The sequence below is a fragment of the Pangasianodon hypophthalmus genome, chromosome 4 (genome assembly GCF_027358585.1).
Source record: "Pangasianodon hypophthalmus isolate fPanHyp1 chromosome 4, fPanHyp1.pri, whole genome shotgun sequence".
In the NCBI taxonomy this organism is placed as follows: domain Eukaryota; kingdom Metazoa; phylum Chordata; class Actinopteri; order Siluriformes; family Pangasiidae; genus Pangasianodon; species Pangasianodon hypophthalmus.
In genome coordinates, this window is record NC_069713.1 from 19,250,218 (window position 1) to 19,263,161 (window position 12,944).

At 42.5% G+C, this 12,944-nt stretch overlaps 1 protein-coding gene across 11 annotated transcripts in view; it reads right to left on the minus strand.

The window, feature by feature from the left end:
* The window catches only part of ppargc1a (peroxisome proliferator-activated receptor gamma, coactivator 1 alpha), a 34,741-nt gene extending 23,769 nt beyond the window's left edge, over window positions 1-10,972 (minus strand). For 2 of the 11 annotated variants that reach the window (XM_053233691.1, XM_053233688.1), the window contains exons 1-2: window positions 9,948-10,966; window positions 6,990-7,169 (exon numbers count right to left, since the gene is read on the minus strand). In XM_053233691.1, the coding sequence (XP_053089666.1) occupies window positions 6,990-7,169; window positions 9,948-9,995 (228 nt within the window). In that variant the 5' untranslated portion in view covers window positions 9,996-10,966. Of the gene's footprint in view, window positions 1-6,989; window positions 7,170-9,582; window positions 9,738-9,947 lie in introns of those variants that run through there. The other 9 variants (XM_026936424.3, XM_053233695.1, XM_053233692.1 and 6 more) reach the window with 7 other exon arrangements.
* Between the last annotated feature and the right edge of the window lie 1,972 nt (window positions 10,973-12,944).

A 12,944-nucleotide genomic window follows, 5' to 3' on the forward strand; every position in this document is an offset into this window, starting at 1 on the left:
TTGTAGTTATTGAAATTTACAAGTCTCTCCTTCTTTCTTGCACACACGCACACACACACAAACACACACACACAGCACACAAACAAACAAACCTGTTATCCCTCCAGCTCACTCCACCCTCTCCAGTGGTGTTAAACAAGCTCTAAGAGAGCATCGGGTACCTGGGCGTAGGGCTCAGGTGGGGCTCCTGAGCCTAAAGTGAAACCTGAATCAGGCTTCAGTTTCATTCCCCATCACCAGCTCTGCACTTTACACTTCATGGCTTAGAGGCGCGAAATGGGACAGAGGCAGTAAAGGAAAGGACAAGATTGAGGAATACAGTGGAAGACAGAACAGATGAGAGAATGTGGGGAGAAGCCTACGAAGAGACAAAATGTGGAAATAGAAATGTTGAAAGAAAGGAAAAGGAGGGGGAAGTGGGTACAGAGTACAGAGAGCCAAGCAACTACCACAAGATGTTAACTTGCTCTTATCCAAACATGCCCTCCAGGGACAATTTTCCAACTGCAAGTGATGCGTCTCTCTCTCTCTCTCTCTCTCTCTCCTTCCACTCCTCTCCTCTCCTCCACATGCTTTTCATCCCTCTCTTCCACGCTGAAGTGGCCATGGGTGAGTATATTTGCGTGTGCCTGCTGGAACTCCAGTGTCTACCCCAGCTGTTCGGATAGGCGCAGAGGCTCCAGCAGAGACAACACGACACTGAGACGCTAAAAATGTGGACTAACACAATAAAATACACTAAAACCAGCTAATCTGGGACATTTTAAATACACGAGCTTTAATGTCCATTAGTATAATAGGAGTCTGTCTATGGCTTAACACTATTCCTACAATTGTTTTCATTAGTTTAAACAAAATAGTACAAAACAGTAAGCCTGGGAACAATGCTGGAGAGGTGGTGGATTCAGAGAGAACATAATTAGCCCTGCTGTATGGGTGGGAAGGAGGCAGTTCCTCTCTCCCCTGTCACTCAGAGTGACAATTTGGTCTTCTGTTTGCTCAGGTATACAGAAGAGGGCAGTTAACACTCTCCTCCATGTGCTTTCAGCTGTCGCGGGACACTGCATGAGCAGCAGTTTGAAAAGATGCCTCAAATGCCTCCCTGTGTCTCAGAGGAAGTCTGTCAGTATCTGTTGTGTTAGGAGCAACTGGTATAAATGAGCTTAGCAGGACTAAGCTCCTGGCTTTCAAAGAAAAAAAGCCATGAATATAAGGTTTCATTTTTGGCATCCATATCAGATTATTTGCTGTTAATAAATGTGTTTGTTTTGGACTTTTGTGGAACAAAGTACAACAGCACCGCCAGTGGTCATAAAAAATTCACATAATGGTATGAAAAAGTGAGGCAGGGCCTGATTTGTTTCTAGCCAGTCAATCAGTGACAGTAGTGTCAGGCGATCACACAGCGTGAATCCCACCCTAGATCTCCATTTGTGCTGATATTTTTCAGCAACCCTTTGCTGAAATATCAGTAACATGTCATCAGCGATTGGGCAGGCACATGTGAAATATAATTGTGTAATGCACACAAACAAGGTGGATTATTTACTCTTTCATCCTTTCTCCCCAAAATGTTTGGAGGAGAATCTAAGAGAAGATAGACTAAACACACATTGTCCAATCAAAGTACAAATTACACAAAAGGACAAATTACAGAACTGTAAGTTTACAACAAATTTTTTGTTGATTATGCTTAATCAGAGGAAACACAGCATGAACCCAGTAAAGAATTACAGACTTGAAACACTTAAAAAAAAATTAGAAATCACAAATACAGCTGCCTATGTACTGCCTGTGTGAGAGTTTTCATTCTTATTATGCCGTTGATGAGATTTACTGCATTACTCAGTAGTAATAGAGTCGTTGTCAAGTTATTGATAGATATTAGATTTCCGCTTTCTGTCTAATATCACAACGAGCCAGCATTGTGAGAACTAGCTAAAGGGTGGAAATTGGCAATGACTAAACTGTGAGAAAATGAGGTAAAAATAATCTCAGCAAATGTGCCACTGCATCTGGCAGAAAATGTTTTCACAGAGAAAAACAATTATGTCACAAATAGTGTGCTTAAATTGCACATTCATTACAAATTCATTACAACACAAATGATCAAAATAGACCTCCTGGCAACAGTGGCTTGGCTGTGGGATGTTACAGATAAAAAAAAATGATGGTTACTACAGACACTGCTAAAGAGCAACAACATATCCAGACATTTTACTGTTGTTAGAAATGTGTTTAAGTCAGCTGACACTGAGCCACTTACAAATGCATTTGCTTTGAGAAGGAGAGCAAAGACGCTAGCTTGTGTGTATGTGTGTGTGTGTGTGTGTGTGTGCGTGTCATAAGTGTTCACTTGAGGAAATCATATTATACAGCACAATATGATAATGTGCTCTGCCCGGCTGAACTGCTACAGCTCAAGTTATGTTGTGCCTTCAAATGTCAGCATAAATTTGCAAATTAAACATGCAAAGCCATCAGCAGTCACTGTTAAAGTGTGCATGTGTGTGCGTGTGTGTGTGTTTGTGTGTGTGTGTGTATACAGCAGAAATATGCTGTAATCAATCATCCTCTCTTCCATTATTTGATGTATGATTGAGCAAAAGAGTCAATATGATAGATCAACAAAAGACAAGACAAGCAGGAAGTAAATTTGCCACCGTCTGGGTCATTTGGTTTCTCTGTGTGTGATCTGATATTCTGCCGGCTCTACCGCTTTAATGACTGGTCTGGAGCAGTGCCTAGGCACACCATCATGCACACACATTCCCCTTGACAGCAACGTCCTATGAACAGCTGAGTAACAAGTCAAAATGCAGCGTCTTTACATTGTGAACAAGTCACGATGCCACACATTCGCTGGCAGCACATTCGTGTCTGTTTATACACCACCTGTGAAAAGGTCGGGGGCACCTGGTTTTGCTAAGTCTTTTTTTTTCTTTCTTAAATCAGAATGGTCATTGTCAGTTTGAAATAACTGTGCTTATTAGAAAAGAGGTTTCACTATTACATATTCAGCAATATTTATTACTAAACCTTCCTCAACAAATAGTTCACATATTTCTTCATACAGTCAGTTTGTCTGCTCTAATCAGCCTCTTTCAAGATTTCCCAAAGTCTTGAAAGTCTTCTGAACCTTTCGATCAGTCTCCTCTTAAAAACGTTTGATTGGGATTAAGGTCGGTGACTGAACTTTTCGTTTACAGGCATCACTGTATTTTTTTTAAATGAAGGTGTTCTCAAACTTGACAGGCAGTATAAATCTAAGCAATAAGTGCTGATTGGATGACCTAATACAGTAGGGCAGTTGCCGGGCAGTTATTTTGATAAGGTGTCAAGTGCCCTCAATATAAAAGGCTGCTGCAATATCATGGAGCCCGGCAGTGTTTCATTCTCTGCACACGATGAACAGACTTCAGCTTGGCTACAGAAGCAGGGGCCACCCAGGAGCCAACACATCAGTCATAAAGTACACCAGGGCACACTCTGGGGTAATAATTCAGCTCCTCTATAACAATATACAGAGAGAGGGACTTCTCGGCCTTGACTTAAATGTCACCACTGCTTTTTGGTCACATAGAATGCTTTTCTAACTGTATGTAAGTCTGGAGCTGCACCTGGACTCGGGTATTGTCTAAATGAATTCTAATACAAATACGTTATGATCTCCATTTTGTCCACACTGAAACAGCTTTTTGTCGTTTTTATGTTTGGTGCCGACAGAGAAATCAAGATGGTCAAGAGCGCTGTCTGGATTGTCACATGGTCCTAAAACAGAGGCTAATTTGCCTGTTGTTGGTGCTGTTTTGATCACCCTGAACAGAGCTATTTAGCCAGCATGTCTGCATGCAAGACATATCCTAGTACTTTTTGTAGTCACTTCTGTACGACAGATCTTTGCAGGCTCAGTGCTGTTACTGACTATACAAAGAGTCTTTCTTGTCACTTAGTATAGCTATCTTTGCTGGTATGCACCTCATCATACCACTTGATAGAAATGGTGGGGTTTTGGTGTGGACAGGAAACGATGAAAATGATGAAAAAAGAAACCAAACAGACATACAAATGAATAAGGTAAGTAGTAAAGACGCTAAGATGAAAGGAATATTAGGTTCATGATAGTGTTGTAGACATGGTTTATACGCAATCATTCAACATGGTCAGATTGCAGTTTCGTCCTTTGTGCTAGTGACTGATAGCAACACTGACGTTCCACACACACGTCAAAGTGCCACGTCAAACAACTCAAACATAAACAACTTCACCACCCCTCAGTTAATCATCAAACTGCCACTGTGCTCAACTATGCATGCTTTCCTTTCTCTGAAAATTTGATACTTAGTTACCATTCTTTTATACATTAGCTACTTTTTCCTTATCTAGATATGTTTGAACAAATATAGAAAAAAAAGTGTGGATATGCTCTTTGCGTGAACAGATAAGTCTAGATTAGAGACGTGGATTCCCAGACTGCTAAACCATTTTAAAATGCAAGATTCTCAGAACAGTAGCCATAAAACATGAACCAGCTCACCTTCTCCATAGCATATCTATCCATATTCTGGAAAAAAAAATTGCATAATGGTATATATATGATTAACAAAAATATCTAAAAGTCTTTAAAAGTCAATAAAACATTGCATGTATCCTAGCAATACATACATTACAATAGTGCAGAAAGTAACCAAATTTAAGTGGTGTAAACCCCGTCCAGTGCTTTCCCAGAAGAGGGGCTGCTGGGAGAACACCCTCGCTGGCACACATTTGCTCTGCACCAAAGCGCAAAGGAAGAAGGCTTCTGACCCACACCTAGGAACATTTTAGCTGCAGAGATGGACCTGATAACCGGGGGCTGAAACAGCACTAAAGGCCACATCGCACCCACACTCACTAGCCAGCTGTGGCCTGCTATCTCTTTCACTCATCTGCCTGCACACAGCCCTGCAATAACGAGGCACGATGTAAAAATGTCAGAAAAGATCAAGACATGAAATAAATTATTTCACTGAATCCGCTTCATGCATACGGCCCACAGAGGAATGTGGTAAAGAGACTGAGCGAGTGTGGTGTGCTTCTGAGAGAGTGAGACAATGAGAGAGAGAGAGCGCGAGAGAGAGAGAGAGAGAGAGAGATTGTGTGAGATCAGAAGACTAGGCAGGCCACCCATTAACTACATTGCAGTCACGCGGGTTAAGAAAACATTGCCCAGGGTTTGAATGGGAGCAGGGGGAAGGATGAAAAAGTTCTGCCAAGTCGCTTTACACAAGAGCTGGCCATTTATTAACCTGTCTTGATGTTGCTATTGAGTGCTGTAGTGACCCACACAGGCCAATATCGGCAGTGCACATGCATCAGGGCTGGCAGTAATGCCTTAAAACACTGCTGCAGGGCCTGTTCATCACTGTTTCTCAATAGCAAGCCTGGGTTGGGCAACCCTACAGCACTATTAAAAGTGTAGGAGTCTCACGGGACATCAAAAAAACAAGCTGCAAGCTGCAAATATTCACAATTTCAATGACATCTAATCTTATTTCACTGATACTATTATTCTCTGTGACCTGTGATAAAGTGTATACACACAAGCACACGTGATCAGCAGTGCTTACACGCATTTCTTAGTCCCTCCATGACCCCTAGACTGGTATTGCGTATCTGGACACAGCACACATGCAGATATTATTCCCCCCACCACCACCCTCCTAATGTTTCTGCGTTCTCTTGGAACTTTAGAGTCACCAAAACACACACACTCTCTCTCCTCTCAGAAGTTCATCAACCCCCCCCCCCCCCCCACCCCCCCGTAGATTCTCTCACAACCGATCATCAGTGAGTCTCAGCCCAATGACGAAGAGCACGGCAGAATTATCATTTTCTCCTGTTTATCTCCATAGATAAGAGTGTAATGAACTAGCCTGTTAGCCCGCGCATCGGCCACTTTGTTTTAGCTGTCACGTTTCTTTGCCTCTGGACTTTGCTTTCTGTGTGAGTGATGGAAACGCTAGAAAATAACAAGCGTAAAGCTTTAACCACCACCTCCTCTGAAATGACATGACAGCACTGAAATGGGCCAGCCTGGTTTAGACGCTGTCACGTGTGATTTACCAGCTGGGGCTGCTGGAGATGTGATTTCAAACAGTGTAGAAAAACAGAGGGCAAGATAACTGTTACAGTCCGTAAGGCTTCAGAGTGGCAGTTAATGTGTGGGTCACTCCAGATGTAGATGATGCTGCCATCAATTTCTCCATACACAATCGGTAACAAAAAATAATGTCCTGAGTACTTCTTCTCAAACGTCCTTTTCAGTCACCCTTTTACGGTAAACTTCATTTCATGGACCCCATGGATTCCAGGACCATCTACTGATAGAACAGATTTATTTATAGGTCTACTTGTTTTTGAGTTATTGAGGTTTGAATTAAACCCATTGTATTCAAGTGACCAATTAATAAACAGGCTAATAAATCTATGAACTCAATGATAAATATATAAATTTTTATAATGGTGGCTTGTGATTACCACCATTGTAACAAAATCTGAATAAATACCAGATCCCCTGGCAATACTTCATGAACCCATGGGATTCCCTGGACCCCAGTTCAAGAACCACTGCTATATATGAGCATTTCGTACTTCAGTACCACATCCATATGGGAAAACCAAGACAACCATTTGCAAAACCAAGACAAAGGTTAGTGGCCATCAATTTCTCATCAGTTTCACTTGCAACTGCCTGAAAACCCACACACAGCCGTTTAACCAATGTTAACCAACTATCAAAGCTTTCAAACAATGCAGCATTGATGATAATCTAGTAGTCTAGCACCATACACTCGTGTGTCTTGTTAGCTCAAGTTTCCACTGTCCCAACCCAGACCCTAAGTCTGATGCACTAATTACACATCCAATATCCGCATGCCAATATCTACTCACATTCCTAGCTTCAAAAATGTAAAGGACATCAACTAGCAAAACAAGGCCTTCCTTACCTCGAACAGATTGGATGACTCGTTGCCATATTGGCTGGAAATGATTTCTGATTGGTCGCTGTACCACTTGAGTCCACCCAGAAAGCTATCTGCATCCAGATCACTGACGTCCAGCTCAGAGAGGTCCAGTTCAGGTAAGTCAGGACAGAGGGGCTGGTCTTCCCCAACCAAGGCAGCACACTGCAAAAGGACAGAAACTGGTTAGCATCATTCCTGTAAAATGTTGTACTATATCTCTCTGCAGCAGCCTAAAGTTGCTTAAAAAGAGGATGTATGCTGCATCATCCCTTCTCTTTATATAGCAACAACTCTACTTTTTATCTTCTAGTCCTCACTGCAGTTCTTCATGCACTATCAGGATCTGAACTGCCTCAATTCCGCAATTAATCTACTGTTTAAGACGTTCTTGTCCTTAACACATTACTATAAAAGAGTAACTTGTACAAAGATGTCTTTACTCGTTTCCTGTTAGATTAATTTTTCTCATTTGTGTTATGCAGAGATTTGTATTAATATTTCGACTGTTCACTGCCTGCCTCACAGCTACACAACGACAGCTGCTCGGTGGCTCCTCACACACAAATTATAGGCTTCACCGAACTGCTAACACTGAGATCAACAGACTTTAAATCTGCCAACCTTCAATTTTAGTCAAAGCTTTATAACACTACAGGCCTGAAAATGTCCAGTGATATTTCTGTTAGCAAATTCCTGCAATGATTTTATGAAATGACATGCCACACACACATGAATTATTTTTCTTGTATTTTGTTTTTCATTATTTCTGCATCCCTATTTATATTAGGAGAGTCATAAAACATCACAACATCATGTGCTGTGGAAAACAATGAAGAAGGCTGTCTGATTAAAAAAGGTGTCTGTAAAAAGGAACAGTTCCAAATGCTTTCTAATTTAAATAGCACCTCTTGAGATTAGCTTGAAGTGTTTCAAAAGAAAAGTTTTGTACATATTGTGTGTGTGTGTTTCAGACACACACATACACACACATACACACACACACAGAAAGAGACAGAGAGAGAGAGAGAGAGATATACACACACACACACACACACACACACACAGAGACAGAGAGAGAGAGAGAGTGTGTACAGGAGTACAGAGAGAGCTGAAATAGAGAACTGGGTGCCATGCAGTCCCTCTGTTAGAGCACCTTGTTCCCGGAGATACGTTTCTCTCTCAGGGAGAGCTGGAGTGTGAGAGCATGATGCATGAGTTTGATTCAGGACATTGCCAAGATCCATATCCACCAGGCGAGAGTATTAACTCCCTAAGAATGTGTCACACTTGATCATCACTACAACTTATGCATAACATGACAGTTTTTATTTATCATGCAAATCCCTTCACTCTGTCTGCAGTAGGCAGGAGTGTGCAGATTCATCACATATACACACACTGCGAGGCGCTGCCTCATATTAACAAGGAATCAAATTTAAATAATGATGAGGAGCAAGATCTAAACTTGAGCCCTTCACACTAAATGATCCTTCAGTGTTTGTGTAGCCTATACACACAAAAGAGAGCAAGAAAAAGACAGAGAGAGAAGAAGCTACACACAGCATGCACTACTGCAGTCTGGACTTCTGAGCAGTGAACTAGAAAGCTTGAGCGAAGTGGGCTTTTTAGGTGATGTTCATGTGATGTAGTCTTATTCTTTGTTTTAGGTTGGAGTTCTGCTCCTGTGGCCAGGCTGTTAACCAAGAACCCTCTGCAATATTTAATACAACAACAACAAAAAAAATCCACTGTGCACTACAAAGAGTAATGCACGATGAACAGGACATGCACGGGGGAAAAGTCGATATCCATCCTTAGACTTGAGGCATCTCTAACATGAATTATTGAGGTGTTACAGACTGGTGTACATGGTGTACATTTTACCAGTCCAGTGAGGAAATGAAACCAACTCAGGTTAGACAGACAGACAGACAGATAGATAGATAGAGTATTCCTGGTCAGTGCAGTGAATGTTGTGGGTTATCTGTGGAGTCGTAGGTGACGCTCCGACCACTATCCCCGCCCCCTAAACCTAACCTCAACCACTCTGAACTTTTCCTACCAGTCGTGAGAGCATCATGTTGCCTCTACAGCACTGTATCAGTGATCATCATACGAAACAGATGAAGGGGCTCAATCACAGAGCAGAGCCAGTCTCACCATTGCACTCTGAAGGAAAGAAAGGAGACTAAACAGCAAAAAAATACATGTAGTTCTCCACACACTGAAAAAAAAAACCATTTCTTGGCCAAAGTGGTTAATCTGAACACTGCTGCTTTATGGTTTGATCCATTTTTATTCTCCTGTCCTCCTACCAGAGCAAACCCTCTTTCCTAACCGACTTTACAGCGAGTGAGATGTCTGAAAGCCTCTCTCTCTCTCTCTCTCTCCCTCCCTCTCTGCAATCACACTCACGAGCTGTCCGTGCATATGAAGTGACAGCACATCAGAAGGGCTCACAAAAAAAATTTAATGAAAAATCCAACAACTCTGCACGCACCATCATCCTGGCTCCGTTTTCAAATCTAAATATCCGAAAGAGAGAGAGAGAATAAAAAGTTTCCATGCACAATACCTGGCGCAGATACATAGCAGCAAGCCGGAGGCGGCTGTGAGCTCGGACCCGGACAGATAGCCTGTCTCCTGAGCGCTCCACAGAGCCGCACACACACACACACTCACACACACACACACACACTCACTCCCAGCCTGGCGCTGAAACACGCTCAAAACACACCAACGGATTAACCCCCCCCAAAACCCCAGCCTTTCTGCCCATACAAACAGCATTTCTGTCTTGAGCTCAGCCACATTCCCGTGCGCTCCGGGCTCCGTGTCCTCCGCTCAGGTTACCGGATAGCGGCGTTTAGCACAGAGCGCGCGCTCCCCGCTCATTTCAGTTTCCGACGCCGGTAAATGAAGTTTCGCGTTTATTCTCACCTCTAGTTCCGTCCACACCGACTCCTGGTTGCACCTGTCCCACGCCATCCAGCCACTGAATGACGGTACAAAAAATATATAGGTATAATAATAATTAAAAAAAAAAAAAAAGATAATAATAATAATAATAAAAAAAATCAATAGGAAAGGTGAAAATCCAAGCGTTCCAGATTGTGCTGTCGTGCAGGGAAGTGCCCCCTCACTGAGAATGAACCGAGGGGCACCTGCCTTACAACTGCTCTCCGTCACATGACGCAGCTATTAAAAGTAGGCAGGGAGGAGTGACTGGCGCGCGACCGCCGCTCCGCCGATGACGCGCCGCTCCAGCAGGCGGGCTCCTACTTCCGCTTATAGGCACAAGCTGTGCTCGCCTTCTAGTGCAGCTCCCAGCCGACAGCACGACTCCGACAGTGCAGGGTTTAAACTTAGATTATCGCGTGGAATTGCAGTGGAAATGGAAAAAAAAAAAATCAGGTCACTAGGCTATTACAGGAAAATTAGGTAGGCTACTTGAGCGCGAGCTGCATGTATAGCTTATCTGCTCTGTAGGCTTCCTCTAGTGCACGTATTTGCGCGGATGTTCTCCGTGTTTTCAGCTTGCGTGGCGATCTTAATTGCTATTTTGGTGCTGCTTAAGGGGAAAAAAATCCTCTTAATCCTTAATTAGTTTCGCGCAGCAAAGTAAACAGATCCCGAACGCTCTATTAAGCGAATCTTTATCACAAATCTCCAGACAATCTCCAGGTCTGCAAAAAGTAAACAGGTTCTGTCGGATATGTTGGTTTAATGTTTATGCAGCAGCTTTGAGAGTCGCGCCGAGCCGTTTTTCTACCTTCCATCGGTGGGATTTGTTCCGAATCAGACGCGCTATGTGTCATTTCTGTGCACAGCTGGCCAGGTGTTGATGTAGTGCTGGAGTTGTCTGGAGTTATCTGCAGTGTAGTGCTTGTGCGGCGCAGGAGCCGCGCTGCAGCTTGTCTCACTCCAGCCTCAGTCTCCACACTCAAGCAGCCGCAATGGAAAATCATCACATGCTTCTGCTCATGACAGGGTTTTTCCTCTCCCCAACGTCTAGCAGCAGCAGGTGACATGGTGTACAGTGTCAACATTTCGTGTATATGAAACACTGCCGCGGAAAACAAAAACAAAAGGTCTGTAGACAGTCCAAACAAAGCAAAAGACAAAAGCACAGACCAACGGCTGCCTCTGAAGCTCAGTGCTCTTTCCCTAAAAGCAGTGCTATAAGCCAGTCAGGACTGCCTTCAATAGGACTGGCTGGGTGCATCTGACAAATAAAGCTGTCCATCTTTAATAGCAGGATATACAACATACAGATACACTATATGGCTAAAAGTATGTAGACTCCTGACCATCACAGCCATATGTCCTTACTGAACATCTCATTCCAGAGTTTGTCCCCCTTTGTTCCTATAAGAGCCTCCACTCTTCTGGTAAGGCTTTCTTCTAGATTTTGGAGCGTGGCCCTGAGAATTTGCCCATACAGCCCCAAGAACATTAGTGATGTCAGGCGAGAAGACCTATTGCGCAGTCGGCATTCCAGTTCATCCCAGACGTGTTCAGTGGGGTTGAGTTCAGGGCTTCGTGTAGGCCACTTGAGTTCCTCCACACCAACCTTGACAAACCATGTCTCTATGGACCTCTATGGACCTTTGTGCATGGGGGCATTGTCATGCTGGAACAGGTTTGGGTCCCTTTAGTTCCAGTAAAACCAAATCTTAATTCTACAGCATACAAACACATTCCAGATAATTGTGTTTGTTTGGGGAAGGCTCACGTATGGGTGTCGTGGTCAGGTGTTCATAAACTTTTGGCCATATAGTGTACCTACCCTACTAGATGACCTTGCATGCTATGTGACAATTAACACAATAATATTTGCCAGCTTGTGGACTATTCACAGTGAGCATTTCATAATATTCTACAAGATGATAATGACAGTACATCTATATATAGTGCACAAAAACTTTGACAGAATAGCTGGGGGCAAAACCATAATCTACATAGGCTACACTTCCTACTTATCTCAATCGTACCCAAACTATTAGCCAGGACATGACTCATATCCAGATAGTTTCCTCTTGGTCCATTGAAGCTGTAAGCCGTACCTAGCCAACAAGGCACATCTTCAAGTCCGCAGAAATTATTGCTAAGCATCCACGTGGGGCAATATCAGTGTGAACAGTATGGTACCTATAACTACACATACGCAAGATATCCACCATGTATATCCTGCGTATCAACTATGTACAACCCAAAAGAAAATGAATACAATATGCATGTGGTTTAGTAGCAACAAAATAGTGAAGGCAGTATAACGGGCTACAATGTCTACTATGTCTATGTAGTCGGGCGTCAAGTATAAACCTTATCTTCCAAACATTCATTGAATTTTGTTATATTCCATATAACATGTGAAGTTGTGTGAAATGGTGAAATGGTACAAATATTAACCCTACCCCTAGCCCTAACCTATCTTTTCATATGAATCAAGTACTGTGAATTGTTTTTAAGTACACAACCATTTCAGGATAAGTAATACAATTTATGCATAGAGGTACTGTTATGAAATGTTATTTAACATTTTAATTATACATCAAAATAAGTCGTTCCAGATTTAGAATGGCTCATCAGCTATGCAATGCTGATGATATGTCGATAATGATATGTTTTTTTTATGGACATCAGTATAGCATACAGTGTCAGACATTACAAATTTACAGGTGTATTACAAATTACTTGGCACAGTTTGTGGAAAGTGTGTGATTATCCTGACATGCATTTTGTATGATGATAATTGGTGGCCATATGCTTCCAATACTTGGCAGCTTCATAGCTACAGTACAAAATGAGATAAGGAAGGAAATACACCAAACATGTCTTGCTTGATCAACTCCTTTTACAGCCAGTGGAAAAAATTTCACTAAATCATTCCTTTAACTCTGCACCTCTAATGCTCTAGTGATGATTAACCATACA